Source organism: Paramacrobiotus metropolitanus, unplaced genomic scaffold, assembly GCF_019649055.1.
Source record: "Paramacrobiotus metropolitanus isolate TYO unplaced genomic scaffold, Prichtersi_v1.0 Parri_scaffold0000069, whole genome shotgun sequence".
NCBI lineage: Eukaryota > Metazoa > Tardigrada > Eutardigrada > Parachela > Macrobiotidae > Paramacrobiotus > Paramacrobiotus metropolitanus.
This window is the reverse complement of record NW_026570289.1, coordinates 515,186-531,930: the sequence shown is the minus strand read 5'-3', so window position 1 is coordinate 531,930 and position 16,745 is coordinate 515,186. Positions and strand designations below refer to the sequence as shown.

The window sequence follows — 16,745 nt, the reverse complement described above, 5'->3', positions numbered from 1 at the left end:
TGCGTGAATACAAATTTTGCAAGTTTTAAAAGTTTCCCTACATTCTTTTTCTTTTCTTTGGTGATTTTTGTAGCTTTATTCCCCTGATGGAATATTAGAATTGTTTTTAGCATTTCATTCACGGTTGCGGGTGTGGTATTTGATTTTAAACTGTTAATTTGTCATTCTACACCGGAATTTACTGTAGTTACGATCGCGCGCTACTGTTACACCGATTTTATTGCAGTTATTAAAATGCTACATAAATCCAAAATTAATCCCGGATTAAAACAAATCTGTCCGACCAGCACAATTAACGACTATATGAGAATCTGTATGAATGAGAATTATAAAACCAACAGGAGTGAGATTAAACGGAAGAAATAACAGTCGGCTGAATTTCGGAGCACAACTATTAGACAGCTGCGGGAAAAACAACGCGTATTACAACATCGCCGTTCAGTCTAAATCCAGTTTATCCTTGGCGATTTTCAAGTTATTTAGACGCTGCTCCAGCGCCTCGCGGATGTATGCGATGTGTTTGGCATCCATCGTCGCTCGTGCCTTCAGCGTGTTTACCAGCGCTTTGCAGTTGTCCATAATATCTTTTTCGCGCTCAACCTGCTGTAGTAATTTATCGATGGCATCCGGTTCAGCAGCGCTCACTTCAGCGCCAAGTTTTTCAGCCTTCTCCCTGGTCTTCTGGTTTTTCTTTTCGGTATCCGCATTTTTCGATCGGGGAACGTATTTAGGACGGCCGCCCCTGGCTTTCAGCTGAGTGAGAGTGATAATTGGCTCTCTTTCAATTCGCGCGTCCTTGCTGGCCCGGATTACCAAATTCTTGTCAGTTGTGTTATTCTTCGAGGGTTCAATCGCGTCCAGACGCTCCATGACGCCATCAACGACTAAATCAACATCCTCTCCCACGAAACCAAAACTGCAATCTGTCATATGTTGCTCGGTTTCTCTTCCGTTGATTACGACCTTCATAATGCCCATTTCCACATCTGTAAATAATTTGGTGATTGTAGTGCACGTGCGGTTAACGAACCGATAAAGGTATAAACCGCTAAGCAAATGGCAAAGGCAGCATCCCCGGATGCTCCGCAGCCACAGGTCGATGCAACTGTCGACCAACAAATTTCCGTAGACCACGATGACGTGCTTTTCCTTCACCAGTCGGCGCAGTCCTCGCTCGAGCCAGTAATCGCGATCTTCGAGCTGTACGTCGTACGTGCAGGCCCAATGCTGGATCTCGGCCCGTGACATTGCATATCGGCCATGATACAGGACAGCACGAATCATTCGACGAAATTTTCCATATGTGTCGATCACTTTCACTTCGGGATCGCGGTTCTTATGCACCACTTCGGCCACTTCGAGAACGAAGCGCCCATCGCGCGACATCTTTTTCAGCAGAATTCCGGCGTTGATCGCATCGCCGAGGAAAAATCCACTCGATCAGCGGTGAAGTCGTCGTGCATGTCAATGATAAACCGTTTGACGGAAGCCATATCCACGTAAAAACCACAAATATCTGCCTCCAGAATGCAGGCGTGGGCTGCGGTATGCATCGCCAGTTGTCGACGGCTTTGCGTGGTTTCCTTCGCTGTCAAAGGCTCCGCCATGGCAAACTGGATTGATTCGCGAGTTCGCTCCTTCCAATAACGAACATGTTCAATCGCATCCGTTTCGGGTGATGGTAGTGGCTCTCCAGCTGGCCCCACAGGCTGTCCGGACATGGTGCTCAGATGATTGAAAGGTTAAAATAAAATTCAGAAGAATGAAATAAAAGCTAGTAATAAAATGAAAACAGAAAACCCGTCACCACGAAAGGATAAATATTGTTGGGTTCTTCGCTTTTTATGAATAAACAGCTGATATTTTCTGTGCTTGCGATGCGGCATTCTGTCACTTGCCAGCCGCCCTGATATGGCAATGCTATCGGAAACTGCGCAGTTTCCGGTCTGTGTTCTGAATATTTCCCAGCCGCGTGTTTTGACTTCAGTTTCCCTTCTTCGTGTCCTTTTAATCGTTAAGATTTATATTTTGTATTAAAATCTGGTTTTTGAGGTGGTATTTTGTAAAATCTTGGTTAAACAATTGGTATTCTGTGTGATTTAAGGTAAACAATCAAAGTGCGTACAGATTTTCAAAAATCCACTTGTCGCCTGTCAACCGCCAGGTAGTGCGCTCAGTGAATTCTGCATTTCCGGTGTCGGTGCCAGCTCAGATTCTCTGTTGTGCTTTTTATCCGCACTTCGGGTTTTCAAGCTTTCTGGCACTGATTTTATTCGATTGTTCCTCCTCTTTCTACGATTTATTATTTTTACGTTTTCACAATGTCTCCTCCTGCTAAGAAGCCTACGGCGCGCAAGACTGCTTCGCGTACACCGCGCCCGAGTCGTGCAACAGCCGGACTGAGCTTTGGTTATTCTCCTGACAGCGATGAAGCCCGTTCTTCATCTCGTGTCACTAGAGCACGGGTTTCTCGCCGCACTTCTGCTCAGCCGGTGTTCTCTGCGCAATCCTCTGCACCATCTGGACGTGTGAGTGTGACAGTGGCTCGGCAGCCTTCTACGAGTCGGGCAGATGCGGTTGGGGATGCTTTACATCGCCGATACGACAAGCAAAGGCGACGTACAATTCTGCGACGCAATGCTGCTGTGGTTCGCCGCCATGCCCGCCGAGGATCGTTTCCTGCTAATCCTGACGTTGAGATTCGTCAGCCATCACCGAAGAAACTGCAGATGACGGCGGAGAGACAGTTGGGTACTCCGGATCTCACGGAGGAAGAGCCATCATCCTCTGAGACTCCGTCTGTGCGCGCAAAACGAGGTATTGTGTCGTTTGTGTTCTGGCTAGTCTTTATTGGTGGGGTATTTATTAGACACATATTTTGATTGCTTTTCACCATGTCATAACTGTCCATAATCGCACCGATATTGTTTGTCCACTTGTGTGATTTGGCTAATTCTGATTAACTGATATTTAACCACTTCCAATTATTTTGCACATCTGTATAGTGTTGTTACAATTTGGCTAAAGCCTATCGTTTAGCCTGTATTCATGATAACTGCTGGTTTTCGTTTAATGACAGATGAAGAGCATTTGCGTAAAGGTGGCATCCTCTATGTTCCGTATAACCCGGATGCACCGCGGCCGGTCTTTAAGACCAAGCAGACGGCTCGCAAACGAGCGCATTCCGGAGTATTTCCAAGAATGGCTGTTGCGGATAAGCGCGGTGAGATGGTTATTTCTTCAGCCTATTTTCCTGGCCTAAATCGCTTCCATCATTATTATCCTCGGCTTTATTTGTCTCGTTTTCTGTTTTGTAATGGCCGATTGATTAATCGTTACGATTTATCTACAATCACTATGAAATTACCTACTGAGCTTGCGTTTGAATTACGACGCCAATTCCTTTATCTTCATCCTACTTTTATTCGTTTATTTGAAGAATTGGGGAAGCACCAGCGAATGGATGCGGTTGCGCGTCAAGCGGTTGCTGATGCTGGTGCCGTGGAAAATGCTTAACCGCAGGCTTCAACTTCAGCCGCCAGCCCGTATTATTTTCGCACTCGTGGGGAGAAGCGCAAGTACAAGGAGGTCTCGCCGTCCTCGTCTTCAGCGCCAAGTGAAGTTTCGGTTTCGGATGATGGGGAAGATCGTGAGGATCCTTCGGCCGTATTATCCCCTGATCAGAGTGCTGATGTCGAAGCTGATGAGAACGCGGACATGGTAGTTGATTGTGAGGGCGATGATGGATCCGATCTGGAAAAAATGGATGTTGACCCGCTGCCATCATTGCAGCCAGCTGTCGTTCTTCCACCATCGGTTGTTGTGGCCCCGATTGTGTTTGTCCCGCGGGAAGATTCGCCTGAATTTGAGGAACAGCCACCGTATGTTGCTCCGGTAGTTGTTCAACCTGTTGCTCCTGCTAGCCGTAATTTGCTGCAGCAGCCACACTCTGCTGAATGGTAATCTTGCTGTAACGGGTGTGGTATTTCGTTTTGATCTTTCTATTTTGCGCTGCCAATTTTGCAAATGCCGTCGTTCTTTATCTTGTTCACGGCCATGGATCTGAATTAATCATGAATTAATCTGTTGCAATCACAATTTGTGTTTTCGATTAATGTGAACTGTGCGCTCTTAAGTTTTATTTTTACAATTTATTCTCTGATTTTACCCGCGCGCTGAGTCAATGCACTGGTCTTTTGTGCATCTGCATTTGTACCATATTTACCAGTGCTGAATCTTCTGTTATACCTGGATAGATCTGATCGGATGATTAAGTCGAATTAAAAGGATATAGCGCGAAGCGCTGATTGGTTGTTTTGCTTACCTGTATGGAATCTGCCGCACTTTAAAACTTCGCTCTAGCAGACGCGTATAAAATCACTTGCGAGTGGCGTGCAGAAATCGGCATTGTGGATTTTTCGTTTCGGCATCAGCGGTGTATTAGATTCTTCGCTTTTCTGAATGTGATTTTCACGCTTTTTCTCTTTACACTTTAAGCGTTAAGGTCACTAGTTTTCTTTAATTTGGGCATGCCGCCTATCGATCCTAACCGTGCTTTCGATAAATTGGTAGACGCTATTTTTCATTCGTCTTCCAACTAGCAGCAACAGTATAATGCCGGTTATAATCACAGAGGAAAGGGTGGAGCCCGTGGTGCTTTCCGTGGCAACTTTCGTCCGTACGGCCGAGGAAATCATAGGAATTTTGGAGACAATAATCTCCGTCGCGGAAACGATCACTGGCGTCGTAATGGGCGACATCTGGGCGCACCGGAGATTATTGAAGTACCTGATGGAGCTCCTCACCCAGCTGCACCAGTAGAAGCTGCCCCCGCAAACATGGAGGTTGATGACCCGGGAAACCAAGCGGCGATTGCACCGAATCAGGGCCAAGTCGGCGGAGCTGTGGTTCCAGGTCAGCCCGATGCTGTCAACCCTCCTGTCAGTCTACATGGCCCGCCAGCCTTGAATGCTGTTGTCGTTCCTCCGGCTGTAATTCTGCCTGTGCAAGCCCAGCAAAACGCTGAATTTCCGGGTTTGCCACCAAATGTGTTGCCACTTCCTGAAGTGCCGATTGTCCGCGATGCCCGCGACCGTTCTCCAGCTGATCGCCCTCGTGCGCCGTCTGCTCCTTCCGGTCCTGTTGGTTCTGCTGAACATAATTTTGTGCCTGGTTATTTGGCTCAGCAACAGCAGCGGGAATTGGATGCCGATCGCCGACGACAGATGGCTGCTGACGTTTCTCGCCGTTTGGATGCCGCTGCAGCGTCTTAGTCTGGTATCACCGGTTTGTTTTCATTGTCTCCCAGTGCTGGCAAGTAACCTTGACTCACCTTTGCCGTTTACCTTGTCTGTCTTCTTTGATCTCATATTGTTACTGGCTTTATTGCACCGAAGCTACTTTCACCTTGATTCTATTGTTGTTTCTTTACTGGTTTAAATTTCCCTTCCCTTGTACCAGTAATTTGTACTCATGATTTTTATGCGGATATTTTTGCTTGTTTGTTGTTGTTGACCGTTGTTACTGGATGGTGTAGTACTCGAGAATTCGTAAGAATACTACTGGTTGGTTGATTTGGTGCTTTTGCTCGTTTAATCCATAGTGCTACAGAATCGCACATAATCACATTTTAAGATTTTAATTTCACAATTAATAAAGCTTTATGTCGTATACTGTACATACACAACACCATCCAAACTCAAACGGCACACTGGTCGTAAATTCATAGTTGCCTTCCTGGATCCTTGGACCTCCGCCCTGCCAAACCCGTGGACTTCCGGATGCCTCTTCGCCAAGGATTCCACACATTCACTCATTCGGAATCGCGGCGTACAGTCACATTGGGCATCGGATGGACGCGTGGATTGTGCGGTGGAACGGGATCGGGATGGATGGAAGTGCACAATCGCACTGGGATGTTGCGGGATGGATTGCTTACATTGGCACGGCTAAGCATTGTTCGTGGGGGTGACGTGTGGGAGTAGGATCACACGCCGGATGTACGTACGGATGCTGACTGTCCGCCTTCCACCTGCAACACAACGGATAATCTAGTCAATCTCTACTGTGATTTGTTGTTCTCTTTTACTAGCGATGTATATGATGTCATAACGCGAAGTCTATATAAGTTTTGGTTGTCACTAATATCGGAATCAGTAGTCTGAGATTGACTTCTGAGACTGCTTCTAATTACAATTTCCTAGCGTTGTGAACTGTGATGTGAATTGGATAAAGAGACAGCAATACTTGTTCCTTCTGATGTACATGATCGTTCCCGGATTATTGCATAGAATACAGGTTTGCTCGTGACACAATCGTCCTAGCTCTTGCCGATCCTCACAGGACTTACGACCGGAAGTTGTGGTTAGCCCGTTCCTGAGGGATTCCTGATCTTTCGTGTTCCTGAATCATCCGTCTTATTTCCACCATAGTTCCTCTGTTACAGTTTGAGAGTACGAGTGCCTACCGACTGACATTTACAGGCGTGGAAGAGTAAAGATTGTTCATGGAGCCTTAAACGGCGTGAACGCTTATACACAACAGTAGCTCCAGGAAAAGGACTGGTCGGCAACTGTAAATTGTTGCTGGCATTTTTTACTGGGCAGAATACTTGCAAGTTGCAAGGAATCATACTCTATAGCGAATAAAGTTATCAGATCCATTATTCCAAGAGGGACTTGACAAAAGAACTACCGTAAATTTTCGACCGAAGCGTAGCGAAGGACTTCTATGTTTAAGGATAATGAAAAACGTGGTGTCTGTGCGTCGGTCACCGCTACCAAATGCACATATGCGCGTTGGTGTTTGCTACCAGATGCACTCATGCACGCTGGCCGTATATACTCAAGCCACATAGAACTCGTGGTGTCTGGGCGTCGGTCACTATTTTTGTAATTGATAATACTAATAGACATTTTTAAAGGTCACTGATTTCTTGATGACCACCTTTTGATGTGGTTCCTCATGTCACACGTACGAGCATAAGCATATGGGCACTGTTTTTGGTGAAGTTGCCGTTGGTACGAGGCTTTTTGCCAGTCACAGGCTATGGATTCCGCAAGCACTACCAGAATGTTTAGTCCATATTGATCAATGATCAAGCTTCACTGCATCACTAAAGTTTTTGCACCAGTTCGGCTGTCAGACATTTGGGCAACATAACAAAATTTAGAAGCCTAGGAACGCTAAGTTCAGATAGACCTTCAGTTATGTGCGCCTCCGGGCAAACATGTCCCCACGGATGTTTTTTCCTGCCCCTTTTCCTTATCACAAATGGCAACTCTTTAGACAGATTGGTGGCATGAAAGAAGTATGCGAGAAAGTTGTTTTCAGGCCAATCGATAGCCTTTTAAAACTTTCTTTCCAGATCCAATATTGAGACAGCAATGACAGCATTCAGCAGCAAACACTACCTACGGTACATTAATTAGTCGACAGGAGCCGAAGAAATTATAATTTTTTCCTGTGATTTCCAAACATTGTTAACAATTTCTACGTAAATGCTGACCGGGACCGAGGTCGAGGGTTCACTTTTCAGTGTCCTAAAACTTCTACGAAACTGGAATGCGAATGTTAAGTAGTCGAAGAGGTTTGAAACGCGAAACGGGGTAAGCAAGTACTGGTGGCGGTGCCAGTTACTCTTTCCTATAGCATAGGTGATCCTGCTATGCTTCGGTCATGCAATGCCCGCAAAAAGCGAGTGCACTTTCCTAGTTCATAAAAGTATCGTAAATATCGAAAACAAAAACTAAAACAAAACCTAACTCTAACAGCCAAAGACGTTGTTAAAAATTGTGCAATCGATTAAAATATCGATAACGTATACTACCCAACAGTTGTTTTTGCAAAATACAGTAGATTTTCTATAATAGAGCAAGGTTACGTTACTCCAGGTGTGAATGTCCGGCCTTTAGATCATACAGAGTTATCGTTTGTGGGCAAAAAACCTGCAGTATGAACACTTACAACAATTTTTAACTCAAAAATACTGTACGCTTGGTGCACATAAACAGCTGGCTAAGAATTCTGAAATGGAAAGTATGTGTAACAGAGGATAGCCATAGGTCAAGTTTTGTCCATTAGTTTACGGATGCCATCAGTTTTGCTGTTATCGGTGTTATGTTTGTGGCAAGGTCATTGTGCGCTCAAGTAATAAGCACTTATCGGACCACGCGCTAGTAAAAATTTCCTGACGAATGGCACTTTTGATTACTTATGAGTTAGGGTATATGCAACAGCCATTCCTTTCACCCGGTTTACTATAGGCGTCACTTTTCAACTAGTTTTTGCAAGCACCTTGTTTTCCCGCGGTCTTTAGGTATACCCCGTTGAGAAACGGTTTTGTTCGAAGCACTGGTAAAACATTTTGATAGTTTATTATTGAAGACAATATTTTGCGCCCTAAAAGATCCGTTTTCCTTGCCTTGGCTTTTTCGTAAACCTTGCATTGGTTTTCAATTTTTTCAAGTTCAACCTATCCGCCTTTGGCGCTTATTTGCGTATCTGCAATGTCTTGACTTGAAAATTCCATCACCAGGCGCCGAACTCATTGCAAAATTTCCACAGGTTAGTTCCTTGCACAGTTTACACTGGCATGTAACTCTGTGCACTCTGTTTATCGATGACTCGTCTTTAAATTATAGCGTGATACTGACTAAGCGCATCTGCCACGAAATTGATTACTTCCGCTATATGATTCCGCAAAGTATTACATAAACACTAGTCAGATGCATGCTAATTCTATACTGGCCACAGTTTATGGAATTATATGAATACAAATTTTCCGGATTTGCCGCTAGACATATTTGCTACAAACGGCGTTTAAATGCATTATTATAGACTTTTCCAGTTGAATAATTATGCCCTAGGGCTGCAAATCAGTGCTTCAATTTTTGAACGTTTTTCACTACAGAGTATGTCCTGCCATCCAGATTGTTATAATTCTCCGAAGAATCCGTCTGGAGAGACTCGGATCGCTTTTTGGGGTGCGGCGGATGCTTGTAACACTGTTTCTTTTTTCTTATTCGAAAGTCACTTCAGTTCGGTGATCTGACGAAGGTTTTAAAAACCTGCAGTAACTGCGATCTGATTGTTTTGGTAGAACTTACTGTCTAAGGAAGCAACCGCGCGATGTTACTGTTAGACGTGGTTGGATTTCTGACCATAGCAACCAGTTTAATACAAGCAACCGGGAGGGTGCAGATATCTACTCCCGTTTGCACGTCGAATCTTTGCAGACAAGTTGGTATGTGGTACAGCTTTCGGTTGAATAATAGTTAAAAAAGCTATATCCGGAAAACTGCAGGGAAAATTTCCATGCATTCCTGTATTTCAAATTAAATACCCAATTGTAAATCGGATCTTGGCAGCTATCAGTCACTACGATGACGTTAAGTCGGCCTTAAGCTATTCGTTTGTGGTTATTTTAGCCAGTCTAATCGAAACCTGCATGGATGACACGGTTGACCCGTGCGTGGATTTCTACACCTACGCATGCAACCGTTGGAATAGGAGTTCCGCTCCTGCGCACGCCGTGCTCGAATTAACGATTTCCAAACAACTTAAAGGTACGTGCGGCACGGTGTACGTAGACACATGTCCAATAACCGACCTTTCAGTACATCGATAACATCCGCAAATTGGCCTAGTTCACTGTACGGATCAGCAGTCTGAGCACCAACACTGTCTGGCGTGTTATGGAAGCAGAGGTCTCAAACCGTACAAACTTTTCGTACGGTTACGTACGGTACTCAGCCTACGCTTCTACGGTACGGTACTGTTACAGTATTAACAATAACCGGATTTGCCGTACCGTATACCGTAAACGGTTTGCCATAATGTTAAAACCACGTTCTCGGATTACGGTTACGTACGGTAGAGCATTTACCGTATTGGCTTTTTGTACGGTTCCTTACGGTCTAACCGTACCGTATACCCTATACAGTGGTGCCGTATACGGTTTGCGACCTCGCTTCGCTACATCGTTAATCCACAAGTCACTACTGATTACTATATTCACGCAAGTTATGACTGAAAGAGGCAACCAATATCTTACCAGGGCCCCGTCACCGGCTATAAATTCAGAAAACTTTTATGTTTTGGAGAAAGATAGAGGAACACTGGAACAAAAAACTATTTTCACCTGCTGTGATCAATGGGCGTGGCCAGAACAAAAATTGAAAGCAAATTCTACACTGTGCTCTAGCCTGTGGGCAATGTACCGCATCGTACGTTTAACGTTACTGAACAACCTGTGCGAGAGAAGTTCAACTTTAAATCCTTTCCTCAAAATTTTTATGTATTTCTTATAGATTTAAACATACATAAATTTCACAATCCAGCCGCTTGTGAAACGGGTTTGCAAATGGTACGCAGCGCGCCCTTCAGCTTCTTTCTGCCGAGATAGTTCGGTGCGCGCGAGTATCTTCGATCTCGTAATGGTTGAAAAAATAGCTAACACAAAAACGTAAGTGTAAACTGCATCATCTCAAGAAAGAACAGAGAAAAGCGAGAAAAGCGTTGAACACAGAGAACACAGAAAAGCGTTGAACGAGTATTTACAGTTAACTGACCTCGTACAGATTGTTCGGTATTAGCGGCATAATACTGCATTCAGCATAGCCGATAGTTCCATAGACTACAGCACAGTGTAAACTTTAGTTTCAAATTTTGTTCTGGCAACGCCCATTGATCACAGCAGCTGAAAATAATTTTTTTTGTTTATTTCAGTGTTACTCTGTCTCTCTGCAAAATTTTTCTGAATTTATAGCCGTTGACGGGGCCCTGGTTAGTGTACTGTTGAATACGTTTTTGAGCTTTTTTAACTTATTAAATTTACACGAAAGAAGCGTTGGAAATCCACCGAGACACTTTTGAAGTGGCCCTGATATTAAAATTAAATTCTTTAAATTTAGTGTAATACTTGCGGCTTCTATGAGAGATTTATTCATTAGGTAATACTTGGGCAACCAGACATTTTAGCGCCTAGAATACAATGGCGCAAACAATGAACCCAGTCGTATGGGCAAGCGAGAAAGCAAATACAGCAGTGAGTACAGTAGTGTTGTTGATCTATTGTGAATGTATGAAGCTTCAAACCATTAAAAAAGTATTAGAGAGAGAAAGCGCGCATATGCCGTGGGCTTTCGATAGCATGCCAATTAAACTACAACATTGAACGTTCTAATTATCAAATTTGGCCGCGTTTGACATCATCAGAAAGGGAACGAAGTTCTACAGGTAAAATGATTATGTTTAAAGTTCCAAAAGTCTGGAAAGTTTAGAACCATAAGCGTTTATTCGAGCGAGAAAATTTCTCTACGATGGCTTAACATAGGCGTTCTCTCTGTTCCCTTTCTCAGTCTCCGGATCAGCTCGAAAGTTTTACGATCAGTAGCAAGCCTGTGTGAGGAGAGAAGCCGCTCACGTACAGCGATAAAGTCTTTCAAAAATTTCAACGTATTGCGCGTTTTGCGCCGTGGTGCAGTGGTACTGTTCTACTGCCTACGCGGATCTAACGACGCAGCCGGAGTTCGATACCCCCATCGGCGCCTTTTTCAGCCGTTTCTCGGTTTCCCTCGGATTGCGCCCTGCTTAGACTAGCTTCGCCACTAGCCTATACTACTGTAGAGCGGCACTGATACAGCATAGCATGTGTTTATCATCTTGAAATTTTTGCCCTTTTTAGAACTGTTCGGCAATGGTAACTACACCAATCCCACGGAGAAAAAAGCAAAGGACATATACAACCAGTGCCTCAACGAAACGCATGGTATGCAAAGTTGATTTTGCCTTGTACTTGAAAGATAAAACCATTATCATACAGCGGCAGTTATCTGCAATACATTATAATATAAGGCACACGGTTTGAAGGCAGTACCGACTGCACGCCGTGATCTAAGGCTCTAATAGGCGCTTGTAACAGCAGAACGCAACGCAGTATTTCGGGGTTTTTGTCACCTCCAGGACTCCCATGTAACACCAACTAATATAATATTTAACCTTTAGCAGTATACTTAAAGAAGAATCCGACCACCATCCTATAAAATTCAGAAAATGTATTATTATATTTTGAGGTTTTTAATGGCGAGCTAATTTTCACTTAAACCGGCTTAGTTTTCTTATAGTTTCTTAGTGGGTTTCTGTTTTCTTATGATCTCTTGTGTTTCTTCTTGTGTTTTCTCTGGTTTCTTATGTTTACCTAGCTGTCGCTCTCGTGACAGTCGACGAAGACTTCGTCAATGTCGGTGAGCCACCTTGCTTAAGTTTGCATATTCACCGCTGCAAAATACACTTCAACCTTTTTTGCATTTTCATTTAAAAGTGAATTAGTAAGAAACGCCTCGTATGACAATGATTTGCATTTTTTTCGCATGAAAATTCAAAAATCCAAGTTTTTTATCCAAAACGCAGAATGTCGGCTATTATCAGCTTTTGTCAACAGAGCTGCCATTTGACGACCGCACTATAGTGCGCGCTGTTGACGACTTGTTGGGCGGATGGTCCCTGTTGAAAGACAATCCCAATGTGTCCGATTTTCCTCTGGACGAAGCACTCGTTCGCCTGCAGCAGAACGATATTCGAACCTTCAGCGACCTCTCGGTGCTAGCAGACGACTTGTCCAGCGACAAAAGCATTCTGTTTTTCAACATGCCGGTCCGTCTCTCGCAACGATGGGAACTAAAGACACTGTCGAGCGTCACACTGCTCACCAATCCAATTAATGCAACTACGCAGTTAATGAACAAGTGGACGCCGATTGTGAAGCGTTTATTGAAAGCAACTAATGCAAGTGCGCAATGGTCTTCAGTTGAAAAGCGATTTGAGGAAGCTGTTAATTTAGACGTGATGCTTGCGATGGTGCGAGCTACTGTAAGTTGCGAAAATCTGCTAGACCATTCGTGGTTTTTTTCAAAAAATATTGTAAAAATCCGATTCTGCAAAGCTGTTACTCCTTTGATAGCTAAAGTTTCAATGCACATTTAATTGTTTTCCAATTTTTTTGTACATTTTATTTCAGCTTCACTGAATTTTCATTTTGTTTTCTTTTTGATTTTATGTAAGGTTTTTTTTATCACAGTTTCATTTAACTTTTTATTTGCCGTTACTCAAATATTATACTATTGTACAAGTATTTATTAAATTTCGTCAGATTTTAAACGCCTTTTTGTTTTGTCATCTTTCTTAAATTTTTCAAAATTGTTTGGTTTTTAGCGGCCATTTGGGCCTACGGACTATCTGAAGCGCTTAACGTTTGGCGATCTGTCTAGACCACCATTCCGTTCGCGATTTTTAGCAAACTTCTTGCCGCTTTTCAACGCCATGCTGGGAGCATCCGCTGTGAAATTTCAAGCCACGAACGCTACACAGTTCGGAGCCCCGCAGCTAGAATATCTGTACAAGTTGGATCAGAGGATGGCGCAGCTGGAATTGGACGAGGATGCCGGACTGGTAATACTTGGTGATTGGCTGTGGTGGATCGCCCTCTATCACTATCACTTAGTATATCGAGGGACGGGGAATTGCATACGGCTTGTGAAAGCGGCCATGCCGTTGGCCGTTTCGGGAATGTTCTCCAAGACATACATAACAAGCGAAGCCGTTCAAAAGGTCTAGCAGAAACAAACCAATTTCCTCATAAAATAAATTGTGTGGCATTATTCATAACAAGCAATGCGCCGGATAAAAGAGTGTTGAAATGTTTAACGGCTATTTGCGTGCAACAGGCAGAAGAGCTGACATCGGAAATTTATAACGGGGTTTGCGACGCAGTCATTCTTGAGACCACCTGGATGGATCGAGAAACCCAGGAAGCCGCAATAGATAAGCTAAATCATACACTGCGGAATATCGGTTATCCAGAGGAGTTTTTGCACAACTGGACAGTTATTGAGGACCTTTACTCCAAGGCAGGTCTATCTCGGCGCACCGTCAAGTTTTAAAAAGAATCTTTGCAGGTTGACTTAGTGCAAATTAAGACAAGCTTCGCTTGGAGAAATCCATGTTTTAATATGCGTTTGCCAACGGGAACAAGGACACCAGTCAATATACGAAACGCTCAACAATTTGACGAGAGCATTTTTACTCAGGAGTGACGTGCGCTGTTTCTATAAATTTGATGGGCATTGTCTATAAAAGATCGAACCAGCATTTATCACTAGATTAATATGCCATTTTATTTTAAAAAGTTCATAAATCGTAGTAAATTGGTGTATTAACCAGCTGCATACGTTAACGAGTGACAAAGCACTAGTGAAAAAGTTTTCAATTGCGATGAAATGCGTTGAAGCCATTCCTGTCATATTTGCAGGTTCAAGCGGGGGTTTCTTTCTTCGACACACTGCGGACCATCGATCAAAGCAACAGTTGGATTAACTTGCGAAAACTTTCACGCACCAACGCTCGCAATGATCCCTTTAGCCCGACCGATCTTACTGCGATATTCGCCGAGATGGTCCCGTTCAGCAATCACATTGGTATCTCACTAGCTTGTTTAATTTACTTTAAATGATCCTTCAAAAATTATTTTTCTTGCCACGGGTAAGTATTTTAAGTCGGTCCGTGAAAAGTTGTTCTGTAGATTTTGGCGTTTATGATTTTTTTACACTCCTTTTTGCTGTGGGAATGAACATTCCTAAATTTTATTTTGTACGTCTACTATAAATTTTGTCTGGTCTGTTTTATTATTTAAACTTTATTTTTGATTTACTATTTTGTAATTCTGCTTTGTGTGTGCTTCGAACGTTAATTTTTTTGCACCTGAGAATGATCGCTGGTCGGGTTTGCAGTTATTCCAGCTTCCCCATTACAGCCACCTATGCTTTACACAAACGATTATTTTGCAATTTTCAACTACGCACGCTTGGGTTTTGACATTGGCCACGAATTCACCCATGCTTTGGACACTGGAGGCTAGTATGGCTTCCTCAAGAGTGCAAAAAAGCTATATTCTAAAGAGGGGATAATTTCCCCAAATATATAACTGTAACTATTGTGTTCAGGTAGACAATTTGGGAAAGACGGGAAACCGTTTAACTGGTGGACAAATGCGACGCAGAACAGCTACAATACGAGAAACTACTCTTTAGTGGATTTCTACAACAATATCACCATAAAAAGCGGCATTGTCGATGGGCGCCAAACACTCATCGAAAACACTGCCGACAACGGCGGATACCGCGCTGCTCACTGGGTCTGTACTTCAGTTGTGTTCCAGATATTTGCACGGTGAGCAAGGAGTGGTTCTTTGCAGGCTTTTAAAAACTTTGTGCGTCGCACGGGATACCGCATCAAATTGCCGGGCTTAGAAGACCTGAATGAGGAGCAATTGTTCTGGTTAATAGGGGCTCAGGTGACCTCTGTTGTCCATTTCAAAGGGGCAGGGTAGCAGGGGGATTTGTTTTCAGATATGGTGTATCAGTGATCCAGCATATACCGACGGAACACACGCGCCGTTTAGATATCGTGTGCTGGGACCGTACATGAATAACGCGGATTTCGGTGCAGCTTACAATTGTACGCTGGGATCTCCGATGAATCCTCTGAAAAAGTCGTGGTAGTGATGCTTTGGCTCTTTAAAGCTGGTTTTAACTTTTAACAGCAAAAGAGCTATTACTGTATAAGGGCTTGGTTATCACACCATTACACACCCAGATATTTACCAACGCAATATTTTACCAAATGCGCTTCATTATTATTACTGCAACTACAATAGCGAAGGTCCAGACTCCAGAGACAGAGACTTTAACAGGCCGCTTCCGAAATCGGTTTGCTTGATTTTGAAAGCTTATTTTTTCTTTGGTTTGATTTTATGAGATTAAAGTAACCCCACTTAGAAGTCGAACCCAGGAGATACGATCTTAAAGCCAGACGTACTTACTACCACCAGACCTTGGGTAATTTCCATTAAACATGTAATGATAATTACATACAAGTATCGGTCGCGCTAGCGCGCGACCAGTTGTGTTCGAGGTATGGAAGAACGAAAGAAACACAAAACATACTTCCTTCGTACAGCAATAAAAAAAATTTGAGAAATATTTCAAATATAAATCCCCAGCGAGGCCAGCACGAAAATATTCTGAACATGTAGAATGCGGAAAGTTTTCAAGCTTTCCGGTTAAATTCAAACCAGTTTATAAAACTGTGAAAGCCACCGTAATTTTCTTGTTTCACGGTCCTTTTTCACGTTTTTAATGTAACTTTATATTTCCGATCTAACGAACTGAAAACTTAAATTTTTTGGTACGACAGATAATATTACACGATGCCCATAAAAAACGATTCAGCCGATATTTCAGCGCAGAATTATTGGAAACTTCAAACTTGTGGTTGTGGGAAACGATTAACGGTTGCCCGAGGTGACCTCGCAGGCTGCATCTTTAGCTACGAAGTGAATGTAAGATTTTCAGCCATTCAGTCAAGCTCTTCAGTATTTATCATAACAAAATAAATACATATTTATCAGATTTCGAGGTTAGTGAATACCCAAGCTACCACCAGAATTACAGAGCAACGTAGGTTAGTGAATGCCCAAGCTGCCACCAGTATCATAGAGCCGCTACGTGAGTGGATACAATTTCCGGGCCGCGGGCCGTTTTTATATATTCGGAAATTACATAATTATAAGTTAGACAATTTACACCGTGATATATATATATATATATATATATATATATATATATATATATATATATATATATATATATATATATATATATATATATATATATATATATATATATATA

At 43.1% G+C, this 16,745-nt stretch overlaps 1 protein-coding gene across 2 annotated transcripts; it reads left to right on the top strand.

The window, feature by feature from the left end:
• The first annotated feature begins 8,925 nt into the window (after window positions 1-8,925).
• Window positions 8,926-15,814, top strand: LOC129594575 (neprilysin-like). Of its 2 annotated transcripts, XM_055491310.1 has the most exons (11): window positions 8,926-9,244; window positions 9,429-9,566; window positions 11,687-11,770; window positions 12,443-12,870; window positions 13,213-13,608; window positions 13,725-13,907; window positions 14,309-14,474; window positions 14,787-14,909; window positions 15,000-15,190; window positions 15,251-15,349; window positions 15,405-15,814. In XM_055491310.1, exons 1-11 carry the CDS (start codon window positions 9,130-9,132, stop codon window positions 15,555-15,557), a joined length of 2,076 nt encoding a protein of 691 aa, XP_055347285.1. In that variant the 5' UTR covers window positions 8,926-9,129; the 3' UTR covers window positions 15,558-15,814. The 2 variants fall into 2 exon arrangements, with proteins under 2 accessions (XP_055347285.1, XP_055347286.1); XM_055491311.1 differs by lacking the exons at window positions 15,251-15,349; window positions 15,405-15,814 and having other exon boundaries at window positions 14,787-14,913; window positions 15,004-15,118.
• Window positions 15,815-16,745: the final 931 nt, after the last annotated feature.

What these genes read in the sequence shown, in the direction of transcription:
- LOC129594575 (XM_055491310.1), top strand. Translation starts at nt 9,130, where the DNA reads ATGTTACTGTTAGACGTGGTTGGATTTCTGACCATAGCAACCAGTTTA. An exon ending in GAATCTTTGCAGACAAGTTG is followed by an intron (nt 9,245 to 9,428) that starts GTATGTGGTACA and finishes TGGTTATTTTAG; the next exon opens with CCAGTCTAATCGAAACCTGC. An exon ending in CCCGTTCAGCAATCACATTG is followed by an intron (nt 14,475 to 14,786) that starts GTATCTCACTAG and finishes TCGGGTTTGCAG; the next exon opens with TTATTCCAGCTTCCCCATTA.